Below are 22,057 nucleotides of genomic sequence, written 5' to 3'. Positions count from 1 at the left end.
GGTTTGTGAAAACATTTTATGGAAAAAAATCAACTATATTTTATATCTGTAAAAAAAAAAATGGAGAGTTTTTTTTTAATATTCACAAATTTTCCATTTCAAATAGTGAGAAAACTCAGTTTTAACCCCTTTTTAGCTACAGGGGGAGAAAAGTGATTTGAAAGAGAAAATTCATTTTCTTTCACCATTTTCTGAAAATAAAACCATAATGACAGCTATAATTGGTCAGACTAGGATCCATTGAGACTTGTCTCCAATAGCAGGCTAGTGGCAGATGCTTCCAAAAAGAGAGCCTGTGTACAATGATTCTTCCCCTGACATAACCTCTCAGACTCTCAGAAATCAATGATTCAGGACTTCTTTGAGACAAATTGGTCTATTGTATTTAGTAGCTACTTCCAAAAATTTATCTAACTTTTTAGAAATTTTAAACTGTGAACGCTTCAAAAATTTCCACTGTAAACGTAATAAAAGAGAAAATACTGAGCTTTCCACTTTTCTTTTTGTATTTTACATTTTCATTTTACATTTCCAGTTTTATCTGGGAAAAAAGAAAAGGCAGAAGAGAAAAAAAATCACATAGGTTTACTAAACCTATCAAATGAATAAAAAAATTATTTGCATTCTTTCTTTTTTTCACAAACATATCCGTTAATTTCAAGCTGCTAATCTGATCGTCCCATTTCCAATATACAGCCCTTTCAGTGATGCATGAGGTGCCACATAAGCACAGTGCTATTTTATCAAGCATACTAGATAGGAAGCAAAAGAAACTGTCATTGTTGGAGAGAGACAGGAGCCTAAACCAGTAGGAATGAGACTTTCACATAAAAATGTAGAACAAGTGATAATCACAACTTTTAACTTACTCTGACTGTGTGTAAATACTTTCCAGTGCAGAAAGCCGTGTATTTCTTGAAAGGCTACAGGATTACATGTGACTGAATTTTCTAGTTGGTGTTTCCTCTTTCGTTATTTCAGAGGAAGACCACACAAAGCTTAGGTATGTGTGCTCCAATCCTTTAAATAAAATTAATAGAAAAGATCTTCATTAACAAAAATAGTTCAACAAGTACAACTATTCTCTTGATTATAATTACTCATATACATAGGTGTCTGCAGGGATATTTGCTCATGGGTAGTCTGAGAGGGATTTAATCTTCACAGATCCATTGCATTGTTTGCATAAAACTCTCAATTCTTTCATATTAGCTTCATGTTAGAGAAAACAGCATATATGATTTATATTAGAATATACAGAGTCTTGGAGAATTATAATTGGATAAATGCCATGGTGCGTCTGCCCCATTCCTATGTGTGGATTAAAATCACTAGAATTGGAAGGTTTGAGAGCAGAGCTTCGTACTTCTGAATAAATTTAGAGGAGAAACCATTGCTGGTTGACAATCTGATTACATTTAAAAATTAAAAACACTGCTATTATTTTATAGTAATTCTACGTCTCTGTAGAATAGATAATTAACATTCATCTTCCCTACAATTATCTAATTCTTGTTTGATGCAATAGTGAGAACATTGCAGAACTAAGATACTGTAGTATTTAAATATTACTGTCAAATATTACTGTCAAAGTCCATATATTTTTACTGTCTCATTCAACCACTTGGTATATAGCAAAATGTATTTGCCCTCTTTCCTATGCAAAGAAAAAAAAATCACCGTTAAATTCTTCAAGAATGTTTAAACTGTTAAATTTTGAACTGCAAGAGGTTTCTGGAAAAAATAGTGATGTGTTGTTCCCTTTTTCAAACTGTGCGTATATGAAATTAAAAATGTGTTTTGATTTTTATAAGTTACATGATAGTTTGAAATATTAAAGTATAAATATTAAAATATAAATAGATGATATTTTTAGATCAAATATATAGAGACATTTTGTGAAATATCTGTGCTACAAAATGATATATGGTTCCCAGTTAGGCCATATATTTATTTCTACCTGGAATAACAAGTTGACTTGCAATTTAATCTTTTGTAGTTTTCTTTATTTTAAAGACCAATTCTGTCTAATAAGAAGACACCATAAGTCTGAAAGTAAAATGACACTCATGCATTTACTACACATTATCTATCATATCGTGCAAATGTTTAGTCACATAAGGAATCTTTATCCACATGATTAAGCAAACACAATGATTTCTAGGGAAGGACTTGCATAAGAGCTTCTCATTGGAGTCAAGATTTGAGGAAAAAGTCCTGGGGCTAAAAGTCCAGTGGTGATTGCCTAAAGATAAGCAACTAAATTCCTTTGGACTTCTTAGTTACCTAGGAGAATAAATACATATTTAGAGGAATAGCCTGCTATGAAAATGTTTGTGTAGCATCATATAAATTGCTTATTGACTGTAGGGATGCCCTGCCTAATGTGAAAATAACTTTTGCTTCTCTTCATTAGTTTTCCATAAAAAAAAAATAGTGCTTAATATATAATGCAGAACTTTACACATCATATTAGAAAATGGAAACCTCTATGCATTAAGCCATTGAAATGATATTTAGCAAACTGTTGTATGCTTTCTATGGATATTAAGGTATTTTTTCTAAACATTGTTTAAAATATAGTTCTATTATGGATTCCATATTTGTCCTTAATTTTTATCCTACAGGTCTATTAACTGTGGCAACTATGTACAAGTTAATTAACTCCCCATGTTCTTGAATTAGGTTAATTATTTGAGATTCTTCTTTCTGTTTTGTAAGTTCTTTGCCTATTTAGCTTGTGGTAATGTTTACTGTAACTTGGTGCCATGTTTAACTTTTTATTACAACATTGTGCATTATATGATGTACCAACATGAGAAAATATATTTTTTTTATTTGACATTAACTATAAAATATTATGTATATGTCCATATGTAGTTAGCTATACATGCTGCCCAACTAGTATTAAGGAAAATTATTAATTAATATAAGGCAACAACTTCCCAAGTGGCTATAAATTTCACAGATATGAATAGAGTTAGGAAACAGCATTCCTCTGAATGTGATAAATTCAAAGCTAGATATATCAGCTGCATAAAGACTAGATAGATTGACTTTTTCAGTATAAAATTTTCAACAGTACAGATGAATATATGCAGTGGTAGTAGATGCATATGCATAGTTCCTTTCAGACAGTGCATCTCCTAATACAGAAGTTTTGATTCACTGGATGTTCATCCTGCGGTATTTTCTGTAAATGTAATGAATAACGTTGTAGTATTGATATTGTATCACTATGATACTGCTTGAATTACCTAGATTGCAGCCTTTAAGGTAAGTGATAACTGAGCTGACTTGAACAGTGTTCTCTCCCATTATATATTGTTTCTCACGCCATGCTGGCAGTGTCTTGCAGTGAACATATGTCCCCCATGTGCAGTGTTTTCCTGGTATTCTCTTTGTAGTTGTGTATTCAGACTGTCAATTTGTTTGTGTTGTCTCTCTGAACAGGGCTATTATAAATTACTAATAATGCTTTTACCTATTTTTCCATAGACTGTTTTACACAAAAATCAATAAAAAGTCGGTGTCAGATATTTGTTTTTTTTCTTCTTATGCATAATAAATCTTAATTTGCTTTTCTTTATAATACACCTGTGCTCTGATTCACATTTTCTCTGAGAGCTACAACTTGGATGTGAGCTCATAAAAATACTTCTGAAGAGCAGATTTGTTTCTTTTGCAACAGCTGGATAACTGATATTTCACAGCAATATACTGGAAAACCATATCCCTTATCCTAATGTAAGGTGCTCTTCATGTTTTCAGAACACAGAGTGAACACTACAATACTATCAACATGTATTCAGTCCAGTTTTCAGGATCACTGGACAAAGATCTGTGGCAAAAGTGAGACTGCTTGGCACAAGCATGTTTGCCAGGTGGAGACATTCTTCCTGTTTGGTCGTGCTTGTGCGAAAGCATTACTGTTTAAATGAGAAAAACAGAGGAACCACTTCTGCAATCCTTGATTTTGAAAGTATATAACCTTGTTTCAAAGAGGCTTATGCCAACATAAGAAGAGGAAAAGGATACACCTGAGGTGAAATCCTGCCGAACTAGGGGTCAGGAGCACAAACCGTTCTGAGTTCAGAGAAGTCAGGGTGCACAAGTCAGTGAGGCTGGCAGGATTCACATTTAGTTCACATTAACTTACATAATCTTCCCAGATTCACAGACAAAACCATTTCCTAGAAGCAGTGGAATTTAGATATGTTTTAAATCCAAAATATATCTATTTGTGCTATACTTGTCAAAACAGTGACTTTTTGGTCCTTGATGTCTATCTTTTCCTAGCTTTTTAAAAACCTCGCCTTGTTTCTGCATATCACTGTGATTGTTTTATTGAGTGTTGATACTATGCTAGCAGCTGGGACCTCAACTTAGACCTTTGTCCAACTGTACCTGGTGCTGTACAAAAACATAAGTTCTGTCTACTGTGCTTTACTATGCTTTCTTCTGACAAAAAAGATCAGTGTCAAGGTCCCCATCAGATCCATACTACCCAATGATCTATACACTGTATTCTGATAATATAGGCAGGTAAATCCAGGTGTTAGAAGCTCTAAAGTTGACTTTACAGGTTTAAGCTTGAATCTGCTGCCAACCACTTCACAGCTCTTCTCTTTTTCTGTGTGTTTAGAACTTGTCTAGATTCTGTGGATATCAAACACAGGAGGTCTGGCAGTACAGGCATGCAGTTTCCTATGTGCCCCTTTCTTTTTCCCCTTCCTTTTCCCCCAAGACAAAGCAATGAAAAGGAAGACAAGAAGTCAATGGACTGATTCTTCGGAGGACACTGCTTTCCATATTTTAGAGCTTAATGTCATATTTGAGAAACAGTGCCAATGGCTTTGAAAAAGTGTACAGTTTCAAAGTAGCCAAGGAAAGGACATCACTTGGCTAGGGCTGAGGACCCCAGCCTTGCAGCACATAAAAGGTGTACCCTATACAGAATACAGTCCTTCAAAAGCTTACGACCTAAGTAGGTAAGACAGCAAATAAGGAGTGAGAGAGGAAATAATTCTCTCAGCAGAGTCAACAGGAGATTAATGGCATAGCTAGATATAGAACCTTGATCTTGTAATATACAGCTGTGTGTCCTACACATCAGACTACACAGTCACACTGTTTTATGTAATTTAACTTTACTTCAAGGATAATATTTGCTGAAATGTCTTTTTACTCCAAAAGAGTTTGTCCTTGGTCGCAACAGAAATCATCTCTACATCAAGTCTACCTTTTAAATACATTTCTTAGCATTTGTAAGGCTTAGTAGTTAACACTTGTGAATTAAAACTCTCAGAGGTACGGTACTATAGCCTTGATGTCCATAATGTTATATATTATCAAAGAAAGAGGTAGGTGTGATACAATACAATACAAGCCTGTTGTCTGGGGCAGAAAACTGTTCAGTAAATATTTTCACAGTTGACCGCAGGTTTTTGAGGATGGACATTTGCCAGTTTGCCAAGGGCAGCAGAATCCCTGGAGTCAGACCTGCACAGTGTAGCTTTCATCCCAATTTTAAAAGCTTCATTTATAAAGAAGGTGCTCAGTGAGCAAATGGACCTTTGCAATATGATCTTTGGAACACTCAACCCACAAATGGCATGTGACCTAAGCTTATAATTTACAGACTATGTTGCCCAATTTAGATATGCTCTCTATATATTTGTCAGTCAAACCATATACACTTAAGTCACAATACATGTAAATTTTAGCTTTATTTCATGGACTCAGAAATACATAGACCATCAGTAAGTATCTGGACACCAAGCAAAAAATATATATATAATCCAGTTTGTCCAGTGCTAACTGCTTGCTGTCCTGTAAGCATTATCATTACAATGTATCTCAAACAAATACTTAATAAGAAATCTCCTTCTTCCATCCAGTGTAGGCCTGGATGCTAGACTACAGCTGAGAATATGGTCACCCTCATTTAAAGAAATGAACATTCATGGAAGGGCTTGTGAACTGATGAGAGGAACAGGCCATCCACAGGTACATGGATGAGTGAAAAATCAAGCACCAGCCCCCAACTGGCAGCTGTATAGTCTCATTAGGCAAATACACTACAATATTCCAACAAGTTCATTCCCTTGTGTCACCTATGTTCCTATGAAAGCAAATCAGGAGGTCAAGGATGCCAAAGTGGTCATTGCATTTTCCAAATTAGAATCCATTCTATGCTAGGCTGTATTTCTGCCATCACTGTGGAGAGTTTCAGTTGCGTACAGGAAGACCAGTTGTATAGAGAGTGCAGATGGGTACATGCTGTACTGTGCGTTTTTCCTGTAATGGGGAGAGATCTGTCTAGCATATACGAGCACTAAACATGATACGCATCTTATACAATTCTGAAGAAGGCAGGTATGAAATGGGAAGGGTACAGCATGTGTAAGAGCAGGCTGGGAAGTATAAGGGCAAGAACTGTTTTGGTGATAGGTGAAGCCGCAGGGGTTTCTTGCTCGTTTGTTATCAATCACTTCTTCCAAATCCTGCTAAGGGGCAACCAAACCGAGCAGCCCGGCAGAGCACCTGTGCTATGACCATACCCAGGATACTGCTGTGGGCACAGGAGCTGCACAAGAACTGTACAAGGCCTTTTGCTGTAGCCATTTCTGGATACGCACCTCTCTTCCACATGTTAGCCCCAACCCAGCGAAGAAATCTGGTATTCGAGGACAGTTTGGAGCTGATGGGTTCAGCCACACACCTATCCTGGAGCCTGCATTTCAGACCACCACCGCACACCCGTAAGCATTAGGGCACCCTCAGGAAAGAGTACATGTATTCCTGCAGGAGTGTCCACGTCCACAGCTGAGAGACGCCATGGCAAACCTGGCCATGAGAGCTGTGGGCAGGGAGACAATATCCAGATCCCCTCTTCTGCTTCTGGCTCTGCCTTTCTTACTTTCCACGCATTAGTCATCCACGTTTGGTATTGGTCTGTGCAGAATAAATTCTCATTCCCCCTCTTCCTGACAACCAGACTACCGCGGAGAAAGCTGCCAGGAGAGCAGGCAGTCTAAGCCACAACTTGGCTAGAGAGGTGTCTCGTCGTGCCATTTTTCATGAGCAAAATTCAGGAATCTACCACCCTCTTTCCAACAAGCAGGAAAAGCCCAATCCGTGCATTATACAGGGAGGCAGAAGTGGTTTTCTAGCTGAGGGTGCCGATGGAGTTACTACCAGCGCGGAGATGCGCACAAAACACGAGCGGCAAGGCAGGGCCTGTGGCGACGCGGCGGCCTGCTGCCGGCGGCGGGCGCGGCGCACCGCGACGCCCAGGCGGCGCCGCGACCGGCCCACGCGCCCGCCGGTGCCCGCAGCGGCGGCCGCCCGGGCCCCGCCGAGGGCGGGCGGGAGCTGGATGGGGCGCGGCCGCCGGGCCCGCCGCGGCCCGCGCCGCTCCCATGGCAACGGCTGAGGCCGCGGCGGCGGCGGCGGCGCCCATGGCCTCCCTGGCAGAGCCCCCCGCCTCCCGGGCGCCCTCTCGCTCTCCGGCGCGGTCCCCGGCCACCCCTCGCTACGGCGGGGAGCGGCGCAGCAACGGTGCGGACGCCGACCCCGACGTGCAGGTGAGCTCCCGCCCGGCCGCCCCGGGCGAGGCTGCCCCGCAGGCGGAGCGCCTGCCCTCCGCCCCGCGCCGGTGCAGCGGCCCCGCGCAGGTTGGGCGCGGCGGCCGGACCGCCTCCTCCCCCGGCTCCGGCCGGGGGCTCCCTCCCCGCCCGGCCCGGCCCGGCCCTGCGGCGGCGCCCGGGGCGGGCGGCGGCGGCGCGGTCCCGGCGGCCGCTGCCCAGGGTCGCCGCCTGCCGCCCCGTGCTGAGACGGCGGGGCCCGGCCCGCGCAGCGCCTGCTCCCCCAGGCGAGCGGACCCGGCCTCCAGCCTTTCGCTTCCACCCGCGGAGCAGCGGAAAACATCGCCGCCGTTTGATGCCGTTAGAGCTCGTTCTGCTTCCCTCGGCGAGTGGCATTAGAAAGGCAAAACAATAAAAATCCCCTTTGGAGTTCTGTTATTTCTGGATTTCCGTGGTCCGCGCCGCACCGCGCCGCCGGGCTCTCCCCGACACCCTGCGGCTGCAGCCGAGGGACCCCCGTCGGCACACGCGCTCGCGTCCGAACAGCCCGGGCGCTTAGCCCGAGAGCAAGCCGGGTTTGTGCTCGAAACACAGCCTCGGCGTCTCCCTCCTTGGGTAGTTTCTGTTGATTCGCGCGTGGCGCTTCTACATATTAAGGTTTAATGGCTTTTTAAGCACTTTTTTTTTAAATGTAAAAACTTTGTTTGTGTTCTAGGATACACAGCTTAAATCCGTGGATTTGAATCATGTCATCAAGCTACTTGAAGAGTCAAACTCAGTAAGTAAGCCTGGTGTCTTATGATTTTAGTTGCACAGATGAAAAGGAGGCTTCGAAAAATATTTTATACAAATACGTTTGTACCTAATTCTAAGCAAACCAGATGGCACTGGTGCCTGGGGCTACAAAGCACAAGGCTGAAGACTTTTTAACAGCAGTTTAAGACATCTTGTAAAGATGTTCGTTATAACAGAGAGTGGTATCTATGAGTACTTTTTATTAAACAGCCCAGTACATCTCTACACAGATATTTTTCCAAAAAGGACAAAATTGTGTGCATTTAAAAACTAGATGTGCAAAATGACTAGCTTATCTTGAAGTTTTAGAATGCTGAAACCTGCAGCTAAAAAACAGAAATACATTTAGAGCTATTTAAAGCATGTCAGGAATTTATGCAATTGCCTGAGTTAACTGCTGAAGTTTTTCCAGGGAACTGATTTTAAAGGAGGGAGAACTATACAAAGTTCAGTGTTCAAGAACACATGACTATCTAGGCACACAGAAGTATCTTCTGAACTTCCACAGACTATTTTTCATCTCTACAAGCAGATTTGATGGATTAAATTCACTAAGCCATCAGTTGTGGTTAATCTAAAAACCCAATAATTTATATCCTTAAAACAAGAGCTTAATTAAACATCATGCCACATTTCAAGTTAATATCCTGCAGAGAACTTGTTTGTGTCTTTTTTTTTCCTTTTGGTTCAAAGTTGATAGAATAAACTCTTAATGACTAAATAAAAATGTGCTGGATGATATTGTTTATTGTCTCTCTAGAGAACATGAGATATATGATAAAACACCCTCAGGATTCTGGGCTTGTAGATTCCTGAAACAACTTTTTGGCCTGCCTCAAGTTGCAGTAATTTTGCCCAGAGTGGAGATGCTCAGAGGAGCTGGAATGAATGCTGCATATCATCACTGCCACACCCTGATACAGCCTTACTTCAGTAGTTTTCAAATTAGAGTTTGCAGGCTGTTTTCTAGTGGTGGCAGAGCCACACTCTAAGCCACTTAGGTCTATATTTATACACATTTGTGTCACATGTAAGCCTACTGAATATAGGTTTGGATTTTGCAAATTCTCTTTCACAGAATCCCAGATAAATTAGTAGAAAAAGCCAACACATCTGAACGAAACCTACAGTTTTAAAAAGCTTCCTCACTTACTAGAATGCAGACTGTATATTTAGAAATGGGGCTTGATCAAAAAACTAATCCTGCTACAAAGCACTTTCAGAATTTCATTGTGTCTTGTGACTCTTTAATCTGGTTTCCACTTTTCATTTAAACTTAAAAGGGGATGAACATAATCACTTAAGGTTCTAAGGAAAACTGTAATTAAAACCTGCTTTTCATTTTTTTATTTAAGAGTAGTTTGGAAGGGCAGCTGAAAATTCTCAAGAAGGTAGTCAAGCGCTTTGAAAATGGGCTTGTATCCTCTTTGCCAGTTTTAGAATGCTAAAATTGTGGTGTTTGATATATGTTAATATTTTGACTTCTCAGCAAAGCATTTTATGATCTGCTGTGCTTCTGGATGGAGAGCAGTGATGGTCTGCTTATGTTGTGATCATTGACCTGTGCACGCATAGCCAAGGTCGGTAGGGTTAGAAAGATTCTTGGATGTTAGATTCATTTGCTACAAAATAAAATAGAGAGATAGCAGCTATACAATGATTGAAAGTGTTCAAATGTAAGTGTAAATGTAAATGTAGTGTATTTTCAATTCAAAAAAAGCAAACATAACAATAGTTACTACTTAAGTAGCAGATAAAATAGCAGTAACTTCTGATGAGGAAACATTTTAAAGAAAAATTCAGACTAATTTATCTGAAACTTTTTTTCATTTTTACAATAGAAATTTAAAGCTTTCTAATAATTGGAGGTACTGGGAGAGGTGTAGGAATAGGAAAAAATGTGATTAATTTCATATAGTTTAGCTAATTACCACAGTGATTTTGTTACTTCACAGTTGAGTCGTGGGCATGCACAGGCAGTTTCCATGAGTCCAGTGGATTGGTAGTAACTTCTAAGTCTCAGTAAACTGTTCAGTTTTGATCTTGTGCCTCTACTCCAAATTAGATAATCTCAATATGTGTTTGGGTCCAAATTTTCAAACTTTCATCCCTAAAGTTAGTCACATGGGGTAAGAGAAAGAAAGGATTTGAATACCTCAAGGTTGTTTCAGACAGAATTTAGGTAGGTAAATCTGACACTGTGATGTAAAAATTTTCATCCTATGTTTTTAGACATATTCTATGCTGAACTTCCATTGAGTTCGACTGGTAAGAAAGCTAAATGAGAGTTGCAAGTGTTTTACTTCTCTAAAGTAAGGCTGCTTCCAAGAGCTAAGTATAAATTTATATGCTTCATCTTAATCATCTAACTTTGAAAGCCTTCGCCTTGGTTGTTCTTGGTTGTATCTTTCAAGTATGATAAATACAGTTTTCAGCTTTTTCTCCTAATTCTTAGCAGTACAAACGATGTGATTTCCTTAACTTAAAATTAAAAGCCCCTTAAGGATTTAGAACAAATATTTGAAATTCTTAACCTGTGTGCAGAAAAAATCAATGAACAACAAGCTTTCACTGAGCCTATGTGTGAACTTCTTATATTATGTGGGTAAGTACTTCAGCCCGTATTTTAGAGATTTTAAACACTGCTTATTAACATGTTCATACATTTTCTAAGGCAATTGACGTGTCTCTGTGAGAAGGCATCTACTGTATCACTCTTCCTTTTCATGTCCCATTCTTTCCTCGAGTCCAAGTTCTGTTGGCATGAAGGACCCATTTTAGCAGTTAAGTATCTGCAGAGCTACTTATTACATCAGTTAGGACTGTATTATAATTATCCTCAGCATGCTTGGAAGCAAGATTCCCCGATGTCGTTGCCTACAGTAAACTGTTCTGCGATTGCTGGCCTCAAGAGATTCAGCAGTAAGTCTTGCTAAAGTGCTCTGTTGTTTCAAACAAGCTCTGTAAGTGGGTTTAAATAAGTGGGTTTAAAACCTGAGGTGGTACAAAGAGACTTTAAGCTTTGTGAAATGACAAGCCATATTACAGAAGAGAAAAAAACAGCAACTGAAGGATTTGGGATTTATAATCTGCTTTAAAATATATTACATGAACTTTTTGGTATCTTCATTGTCACGCTATACTTCAAGTTATTTGCAGAACAGGAAGCAGGTGTCATTCATACTTGTCCATAGTTTTCTTCTTCTTCCCAATAATTTAATAAAGTTACTGATGAAATACTTGCAACTACAGTTACTCTGGAATTTAATTATAATTGGTGAGAATATGGAAGAGAAAAATTATGGCAGACAGAAAATGAGTTGCATTTTAAGCCTGATATTCAAATAGTTTTTTACATAGCTTCCTCTCAGCTGCTAGCTATAATAAATATGTAACTCTTCAGCTGATCTTTTTGCTTTCTTGAGCATCATCAGTTGTACTGCTTTCCTTTGCTGCCACACAGTGGGGAATGAAAAAGTACGTCATGAAGTTTCGTTTTCTTCTGCGTGTGGCAGAAATGTGACAAAACTGAAAATAAGGGTGTACGGTAAATAAAATGTATTTGTGAATAGTACTCTTCATCTTTATAGCAGTTCAGCAAAACTTGTGGTTTCTGCAATGAATATATTTTGGAAGATTGCACTCTTGGGTTTTGCTTTAATTTTTGTATTACGGAAATTCCCCCTCAATTCACTACTACTTCATATGGCAATGAAAAGTCTGTAACTAGAGGGAGGGGCTGTTATTTGGAAATTCCTTTCAGATACTAAAACTCCCATAGTAGAACTTTCCATTTTTTTGTAACTACCTCTATTTCTGTACTTGTCTTCTTCCTACTTGTTTTTTTAATGTCTCTTTGTTTTTCCCCGTTTATTCCATTATTTGCTCTCTCCTTTTTCTTCTGTCTGTGTTTACAGAGGCAAACCTACAGGAAAGCTGTTTCTGCACTATGAGATGCAGAGACCTAGCATAATACTGTAAAGTTTACAGTTAGAGATTTTTTTAGCGCTTACATATTTATTTCATATCTGAATGTTTTGCAAATGCTATTGAATTTGTCTTAATAACCTGTTTTTAAAATAAATTTGTAGTTGGGCTATTTGGAGTCAGTTTATTAGTTTTATTTTTCTCCATTTCTAGAGGTCTTGTCAAAGGCTATGATCCTTTTTTTATCTCTACACATGTCTGTTAATAGCCTAGCTGTGGAATAGACTGATACTGCCTAGGTTTCAGGATTTAATCTTCCACATTTAAATTACATTTGTTTGCTCGGATTATTTTTGTTGTACCAAATATGAATTATGAAAATATTATCTGTGAATACGTACTGCTAGTTGCCAAAACATAATTGCCAGATTATGGAAGTGGAACTTTCAGTGCAGAATCAGCATTGCAAAAAATATTTTTTGTCCTGGGAAAAGTGTCTTTGTTTGCAAAGAAAGTTGAGGAAAAAGAGAAAAGCTATTGAGCTTTTCTAATGGCTTGATTAAAGTGTTTTTTCTGTGGTGTTTTAAGCATGGTTTTAATAATTTGCTTATTTCATTTTGCAGGTTACCATTTCAAAAAAAGAAATTATCTGATGAAGTAAACTATTCCCGCACAGTTTCAAAATCAATTGCACAACTTGGTGAGTGTAGACTGATATGCCACAATGCCATCAGTATAATAATACGAACTATATAACTGTCACAATTTCAATTGCTTGTTGCTCTCTTAATGTTTAAGTCATTTCTTTCAATGATTCCATCAGTACTCTATGCTTTTTATTATTCAGAAAGCATTCTTATTTTGCTATGCTGCTAACTCACACATTAGCTAGCAGTTTCCTATTTGCTGATGTCAGAAGCTACGTGAGAAAACTTTATCATTACACCTGAAGAACTAAACTTCTCTGTAGCCTGTTTAATTTCACAGAATCACAGAATAGTTGGGGTAGTAAGGGACCTCTGAAGATCATCTGGTGCAATCCCCCTGCTCAAGCAGGGTCAGCTAGAGCAGGTTGCCCAGGACCATATCCAGAATCTACAACCTCTCTGGGCAATCTGTTCCAGTGTTCAACCACCCTCACAGTAAAGAAGTGTTTTCTTGTGTTCAAGGGGAATTTCCTGTGTTTCAGTTTGTGCCCATTGCCTCTTGTCCTGTCGCTGGACACCACTGAGAAGAGTCTGGCCCTTGTCCTCTTTACACCCTCCCTTCAGATATTTGTACACATTGATAAGATCATCCCTGAGCCTTCTCGTCTCCAGGCTGAACAGTCCCAGATCTCTCAGCCTCTCATCATATGACAGATACTCCAGTCCCTTAATCACCTTTGTGGACCTTTGCTGGACTCACTGCAGTAAATCCATGTCTTTCTTGTACTGGGGAGCCCAGAATTGTACACAGTACAAAATTTTGTTTTGTTCTGAGAAATTTGTGTATTATTGCAACCACTGAAGCCTGAGATAGGGGGAAAGACTTCATACTTCTCTGAAGCCAAATGGAAGAAACAAGTAAGACACAGTAACTCCTGACTGCCAGCTCAAAGCTTCAAAACCCGCAAGCCTGAGAACTGTCTCCCACAAAGGCAAAATAGAGCAAGTCAGTAGTGCCATGCCCTACTAGGGGCAGCAGTTCCTGACTTCTGCCTCCTGCTGCATCTGAGCTGTGAGCTCCTGTCTTTCAGGAATCTATTTTAATAGAGCTGTTGGAGGAGAAGGTGTCAAACTGATGTCTCAGTGTCATTGGACTCTTTAGTACCCGACTGTCTTGTTATGACTTTGCATATGACATTTGTGATTTTCAAAGAACAACACTGCAAGTGTTGTAAGTCAGAAAAGAATTCAGTACTGAGAAGGGGTGATATACCAGCTTACTTAATGGAAAAATTTAAATGATAGAGAGGTAGGACCTCTCAGAGGTCATCAGCCTGTCACGCATGAAAAAAGAACATCCTTGAAATGGATGAGAAAGATATTCTTCATAGAAATCTTCATTTTCACAGGCCCAAATAGATAGCAGAATGGCCTCTGAGTTTCAGATAGTTGCAGATTCTCTTTAGTGTGGCCTGTCCAAAAACACATTAAAATATAAAAGATAGTTTATATTATCCATGTTAGGCATCAGTGGCTCTCAATTGGTTTCTTTCTATCTATCTTGTGGAAAAGGAGCTCTTTTCTGTGCTCCCATTATGTCCTATCATATTTGGTAGAAGCAGAGTTACTAACATGATAATGGCAGCTGCCTAGTGTATTAGCTTTCTTGTGAGTAACTTCTGGAGTAACATCCAGTATCTTATAAGGATCTGTAGCCATAAAACAGAGGAGGACACTTTTTAATAAACCCTATGGTACTACTCCAAGACCAGTTTGTCCTTTTCAGTGTTGGAGACCCTGTCCCTTGAGTATTTTTATAATCAAACTTAGCATGAAATAGATTTTTAGGGGGTATGACCAGTAAAGACAAAGTACTGTAATTGAAAGTATTAAGATGAATTTCAAAAACAATTATAAACTTTGTAAATTATTTTTTTTTGTTTCTGACAGGTTATTTGATGAGGGTGCCAAGCTCTCAAGTTAGAATACAAATCTGTAAGTGTATTGTTAACTTTTATAATGTGGAACCACCGAAAAAACCACTTTCAGGTAAAGTACAGTATTTTCAAGTGTCACAAGAAATCAAATGTTAATTAACTCAACTACTTTGAAATCTTTAAATTTGCTATGGATTATAGTATTTATAACTATCATTACTATATCTCATTTATTAAATATACAGCATTGGCAAATATGCAATTAAAATTTTTATAGAAATGCATACTCAAAATCTGAAATTATCAGTAGACAGCATATGAATTAATATTACACATAAAGGGATTAATATTAAATAGTACCCAGAAAATGTGAGGTGGTCACAAGTTCTCTGAAGCATGGATAGTGGAGGAAGAAAGAGTAATTAGGATTGGAGTTATAAGAACGAAACGATTATCATTATCTACTTTGCATGTGTAGTCTGGAGAGAAGCAGCTCTGGTTTCACTTGTGTTGCTTGTGAAGGGTAGGTCTGAACCCATCTAAATTTGCTTCTGTCCATATTGTTTGGACACATTTGGGCACAGGCTTTAGAAAAATTCTGGGGTTCTTTTACAGCAAAACATTAGCATAAAACAAAAACATAAGAATGACCATACAAAGGTCAGTGCACTGTATGGCAAAGCAGGTAACAAGAGAAAGAATGTAAGAATAAGGCAAGCAAGCACACCATGATATTTTCCTTCAGTATGTTGCTCCATTTTCAAACAGTCTGTGTCTTAGAGAATTCCTAAAACAGAATTTATTTCTTTTATGCCTAATAGAACTTGATGGGTTTTTTCTTCTGTGAGATTTTCTATCTGCTTTTTATAACCATTTACATCTTTGCCTTTCATAGCACCAGGAGGAAATTATTTTCACAATTTAGTGTTATGGTGTGGAAGAATTATTTCTTTTTGTTTGTTTTAAACCAATTGCCAAGTAACTTTATATTATGTCCCCTGTTACTTGTCTTGTGAGCAATAGAAAAAACCTGTTCTCTATTAACCTTCTTTGTGCCACTTTTCATTTTATATATGTCTATCATATCCTTTCTTAGTCACCTCTTTTTCAGGTGAAGAGGCCAAGTCTATTTAAACTCTCTCTATAAGCTCTTCAAAGTTTCTGATAATAGTTGTTGCCCTGCTGTCTGTAATTTTTTTTAGTCTACTGTAGATGTGGGAGGCTGGAATTTCAAAGAGTCTTCTAGATGCTGGCACACCAGCCACTGACAGTCTCAGTTTTATTTGTTATTTTTTTCTTAACAATTCTTAATATTTGATTTAATCATTTGGCACCCTCCCCTAGGATGTTGAGCTGGTATTTTCATAGAAGAGTCCTCAGAGTTCTCTTTCCTGTAAAGTAACAGCTAATTTAGGGCCTATCAGAGTTTATGCTTAGTTAAAACTGCCTTTCCCCATGTGCATTATCTGTATTTATCAGTTCTGCATGTCATCTACCGTTTGATATATATCAGGGGGTTTTTTAAAGCTATTTTAGATAAACTTTACATTTGCAAGTTAGAATATATAATTATGAATTTCTTTTCTCAGTGCTTCTCTTTCCCCTATAATTCAATAATGAAATAACAATTTGTATATGCATGGACGAAAGTAAAAACAAGGACACATTAGAAATTCAAGCTTGTAAATCAAAGGCTGGATTCACATATTTTAAGTAATATGGTAATAGAAGGCATTAATTCTCTAATGAGTAGGCTACAGAAAAGAGCTAGGTCCTACACCAAAAACATATCGCATGACCTGGACAAGAAATTTCACCTCACTATACCCCTACTTGCCCCTTCACTCTCTGTTAACTCTAGAAAGCAAATTATGTGTTTATATAGCATTTTAGTCCTCTGGAGGGTAAGCCTTTTGGATATGCCTTAGATACTATTAATATTCAGATATAAGAAAAAAAGCTTTTGTTGTTTATTAGAAATTTGTTTTCCATCAGTTTTAGGACTAAGGAAATATGAAACTCCCATCTCATTCCTTTTTTGAGAAACGGTGCATATTTTATGAAATAACCAAAATTCTGAATATTTACTGTATTGTAACTAAAGCTATTTTATGTGCAGGTTACCAGCTAACAAGTGCAAACTATAAAATTCAGATGGCGGAATTAGGAGGATTAGCAGAAACTCTTGTTTTATCACTAGCGTTAGTTGAAAATCAACTTCCTGAGAAGTTATGGGTGCTGAAAGCTCTGCAGTATCTCTCCAGCTCTGGTTAGTACAAATTAATCTTTCAGCAATCTCATTACTTCTGATCTTAGATTGTTTGTTCTTTGAACATGTCTGAAACAGTTACTGACCTACAGGGAATTAATTATTCAGATTTTCATAATTTCAGGAGTAAATTGCAAGCTTATGCTTAAGGCCCAAGCAGCCAGCAGACTCTGTGTGCATCTAAATGATGCTGATCCCTCTGGACAGCTGGTATTCCGTTCATCAGAAATCCTGTGGAAGCTATTAGAAAACACCTCAAAAGAAGAAGTTGTTAATCAGCTCAGTAGCTTGGAATGTGTACAGTAAGTACAGTGAAGCATTTTATGAGTTAATATTATAATTTTGGAGACATCTAAAGCATTGCTGTTTTGTAGCATTTAGTTTGAAATGAGTTAAGAGAAAGAACAGAAGGGGAAGGGACATCTCCCGTTAAGTCCTCATTAAGTTTTACACACCAGAACAGATCAGACCTTATAGGCAAGCAGCACATGATTTAGACCATTTAGATTTTTTTTTCTATTTCAGAAAGTTAGATAGCACTATGGCCTGTCAGATGCCAGAAAATGACGTGTGATATGAGAGGTGCCTGCCAGGTAGCTTACAAACTCTGTGGCCGGGGCCCTGTTAAGAGCACTTCTAGTCAACTCGAAAAATACTTTGTTGTCAAGCCTCTCTTCACTTTATGAATCACAGAGATCCACCACCAGTTGTTTCTGGTATATGGCAAAAGGGAAGTCAGGGTGCTTTGCTGCATAAGTGCAGGAGGTATAGCCTTAACTACTGCTTTGTATAATGCAAAAGTTAATTGTACCAGTTTCAAGCTCATGTGTCAGGCCTGGTAAGTCGGTATGACTGCACTGTTGGAGTGTATAATATATGAGGCTTAGATCCTCAGCTGAAGGAAATACAGGTTCTCTCTTAGTGAGTTATGCTGTTTTCACTATTTGGGATTAGACCATCTCCTCTCAGTAATCATTCAACTACATCCCATTACATGTTTCCATGTTTGAATAAGTGTTATACCTATCTATTAATTCATTATAGTACATATAATGCAAGGTGAAATTTGAAGTATGAGTAACCTTGCATACATGCTTAAATTGGATTTCTAGTAGTATACATAAGAATCCATTTCATAGTAAAATTTTAAGTTACTTTTCTTGTAGTTGAACCCTAAGGCTTTGAAAAGTATGATACTGAAAGGGTATTCACTTATGCTAGAGCTGTCTAACATAAAATACCTTTCACTTTTTTCTAAGTGCTTTGAAAGAAGTATTTGTACACCTTTTCATGAACAGTTTCCGCAATTATGATCGTCAGCTAAGAAATGACCTCTTGGTGATTGCCACGTTAGTAGCTGAAAACCTTGCAGCACCTATGATTGTAAGTATTCACAGTTATATCCCAGAGCCTAATAACTTTTCCTTTGCTGTTATGTACTCAGTATTTTACCCCATTCAGGTTCTAATATTTGTTCCACTCTGTCTCCGGTGCATTGTTCTTTCTTAGATTTGCTGAGCAGGAAACATTTTTCCTTCCTGCAATTCCCTCTAACTCAGAGAGATTTCAAATCTGTATACCATCGACCTGGAGTACTAGCATCAACCTTATTTGATACTTAAGAAATTAAACTAACTGTATTCATATGCAGAAATTAACAGAATTCCTGTATTCCTGTACAGATTCTCAGATGTGCCATTCTGTTACAGTGAGTTTTGCACTAAATCTTATTCACTGTTTGGAAGATGTAGTAGTACAGACTGTATGCTGATGGCCTAAATTCAACTGAAGTACCCATGCCTCGTAACCAGAGACAAGAAGGCTCCTCAAAAAAACAACTCAGAAGCTCTGAAAAAGATGCTGCAAAGAGAATTGCCTAGTTCCAGTTAACAAGAGGCACATAAGTTCTTTCTAACCTAAATGTAGCCCTAAATGCATTATCACATTAAAAAGTAGGATATGACCCATTCTTCTGTAATATTCCAGAATTTGAGGAAACTGTATAGAAGTTTTTATATATGTTTATGTTCTTTTACTCTCTTGTTTTACTCCTGAGATTTAGAACTTCAAATGAAGTTGTGACATACTGAATAATTAAGCACTCAAATTCCTGTTTATATAGATCTATTAGCTGCAGTTTTGCAGCTTGATCAGAAATGGATTATTTCCAGGGAATTCGTATTTACTTCAGTAGGAGTGTCCCAGTTGGCTCTATTACTAAATAGGTTTTATAATCTGTAATAAAAGATGACAGATTTTCATTCAGGTTTTCTATTTTCTCACTAACCATTTTATAAGGTGTGTTATATTATTGCAGCAACATATTTAAAATCTAAAACATTCAAATTGTTTATCTGGCTGCAGAAACAAAGCAGTTTTGTCCTACAAGATAAGTAGCCAAGACACATTATTTTAATTCTGCATACTGAAAGAAAAAAAATGTTTCAATACATAATAAATGTTTCCATTTAAATTCTCTATCCTCAGCTTTCTTAGAGATTTTACGTCACTTCTGGAGAGAAGGTATAAGGTGTAAATATCAGATAGAAAAAAATAACATTACTATTGAATCCTGTCTTGTAGAGAACACCAGAGAAATTTTCATCAGAACTTTATCTTTTTTTTATTAACATACTGTCCAAGCAAATACAGAAACCTCAGGCTTATATTTGACATAATTCAAAGATCAACACAGAAATCTGAGCCTTTGAAAGGAAAATGATTTTCTCGTCACATGTAAATTGCAAAATATATGTAAAGTAAGGCTTATAATGGTATTAATTATACTTATTTCTGTGTTATAACAAAACTCTCTGTTTAGTAGTTACTTAGTGTTTTCCATCAGAATTTAATACTGCAAGCAATAGTAATCAGTAAGGTGAAAACATAAATAATTTTTAGTGTAATCAATTGGTTTTAATTAGCCACTTTGCAGTGGCTTTGTAGAAGGGGTATGATACCGTGTAGGCTAAAAATAATGGGAAAATGTTTATGTGCTTCAGTATGTTTTATTTAAAATGACCTTTGCCATGTTTTTCTGATTGTTAAAAGCATTTAGGTGTGTTAAGGGGCTGATCAAATCTGAGCCCTTTTGGGAGGGGATGCATCTAAAAAGCTGCTGCAAAACTACTGATCTGCTTGATTCTGCAGGGGTGGTCTGTGCAGAGTTTTGAGCTTTGCTCATGTCAGGAGCTGGCAGAAAGCTCTGTAGTGGGTTCACCAGTGTACTGAGGCCAGGATAATGTATTTGGCGCTGAGGAAGAGCAGTGCCATGCCAACCATGTTTATATGGCTACAATCACCTCAGAAACAGAGCTCTTTTGCCTCTACTGCATTGTGTATATACCCCCTGGCCTTGGCCCTACCCGTGGTTATATTATACATAATTGTCCTGTTGGCTGTCTAGAAGCTGTGAATTACTACATTTCATTTTCTGAACTGCCTCTTATAAACATTACAATATGAAATATTTATAAATGCAGGTTGTTCATTCATGCAGTTTTCATGTGCTTACTTGTAAGCGCACTCAAATTGAACACAAGTGTATTAATATACACAACTGAATGCACGAAATTGTATATACTGGTGACCCTGATAACAAACTTACACGTGCACAAATGCATTTTAAAAAACATAACTCTAACTGTACTGGAGAATACTGTTTTCTTGTGTGGTAGATTATAGTAGTGAATACATAGATTTGGGGCTTCCCTGGACAAATTGATGCTTGTACAGAATGAGGCATAGGTTTAAGTAACCCTTAGCGTTGTAATTAGTATTGTACGATGTCCAAATGGTTGATCTCTTTTTTGATAAAATTCTGAATATTCTTCAGGAGGATAGATTAAACTCTGATGTGTTCTGAGGAAAGAAGTAAAACTTAAATAATCAGTTTTAATTTCATTGTAATTTAATTTAATTAATGTATTTATTTTGAATGCCTATTAGGAAAGTGGATTTACAAAGCAGTTAATAGTGCTTGCAACATTTAGTGAAGGTAAGAGATTTTATACTGGTGTGATACAAATATTACTTCATAATTATAATATTTTAGCTTTTATTGAAGACTTTGTTGTAACTTATCTACAATTTCTTTTACAGTTAAAATCCCCAACCCCTTGGTAAAAGGTCTTAAACTTACCTACTCGTATGAGGACTTTGAGCTGAAGAAGTTACTGTTTAATGTAATAGGAGTCTTATCTAAAGACCCATGTGCTGTACAGGTAAATTGTAACAAAATGGAACATACTGTAAGCCAAAAAGGGGCCAAGAATTACAGGGATATTATTTAGCTGTCCATGTGACATGGTTCAATAGATAACCTGCTGTTGTCTAAATCAGGAATTCAAAACTATACACCATACATAGCTTCAAGTCAAGTCCTGCTGTTTGAAAGCATTGTACGTTTCCAATTTTAGAAAAGCTACAAACCTAGACCATGCTAGAAAAATTAGCTGACAAGTGACTGCAAAACATTATTGAAATACAGGTGAAGATCAAAAGAGAGTTTCATAAACCACAGTCTGTAGGAATGCTACAGAATATAAACAGACTTTGTCTGTACTTGTACTGTTCCTGACATCCATTCTCAATAAAAGATGATATTCTTAGTATAAGCCAGACATATTTATGTTTGTTGTTCCATGAATATTCTAGCAGTCAAAAAGGACCTATAGACAGAAAGAGAGCTGTAGTGTGCATTCAGAGGTCTCCCACTCTGGAAAATTGGGGGATCAAAACAAAGGGGCTTACCCGCTCCACAGTTTAGACACAACGTTGTTGACTTACTGTGTGAACTGATAATCTTGCCTCACAGTAGAAATATAAAATATTATTTCACTTAAAAAATGTTTTCCTTTAATGTGCTGTCAATCACTGAATTAATCAATTACT

The 22,057-nt window shown here is 37.8% G+C and overlaps 1 protein-coding gene across 3 annotated transcripts in view; it reads left to right on the top strand.

Annotated features, from left to right (window-relative positions):
- Positions 1–7,424: 7,424 nt before the first annotated feature.
- Positions 7,425–22,057, top strand: part of CFAP69 (cilia and flagella associated protein 69) — a 30,295-nt gene continuing 15,662 nt past the window's right edge. The window contains exons 1-11 of one of the 3 annotated variants that reach the window (XM_067291732.1): positions 7,425–7,589; positions 8,305–8,367; positions 9,740–9,802; positions 10,880–10,989; positions 12,935–13,011; positions 14,909–15,007; positions 17,015–17,164; positions 17,289–17,466; positions 18,424–18,547; positions 21,113–21,161; positions 21,266–21,387. In XM_067291732.1, the coding sequence (XP_067147833.1) occupies positions 7,425–7,589; positions 8,305–8,367; positions 9,740–9,802; positions 10,880–10,989; positions 12,935–13,011; positions 14,909–15,007; positions 17,015–17,164; positions 17,289–17,466; positions 18,424–18,547; positions 21,113–21,161; positions 21,266–21,387 (1,200 nt within the window). Of the gene's footprint in view, positions 7,590–7,893; positions 7,975–8,304; positions 8,368–9,739; positions 9,803–10,879; positions 10,990–12,934; positions 13,012–14,908; positions 15,008–17,014; positions 17,165–17,288; positions 17,467–18,423; positions 18,548–21,112; positions 21,162–21,265; positions 21,388–22,057 lie in introns of those variants that run through there. The other 2 variants (XM_013941572.2, XM_013941571.2) reach the window with 2 other exon arrangements.

The sequence above is a fragment of the Apteryx mantelli genome, chromosome 2 (genome assembly GCF_036417845.1).
Source record: "Apteryx mantelli isolate bAptMan1 chromosome 2, bAptMan1.hap1, whole genome shotgun sequence".
Taxonomy (NCBI): Eukaryota; Metazoa; Chordata; class Aves; order Apterygiformes; family Apterygidae; genus Apteryx; species Apteryx mantelli.
This window is presented reverse-complemented; position numbering and strand designations above follow the sequence as displayed.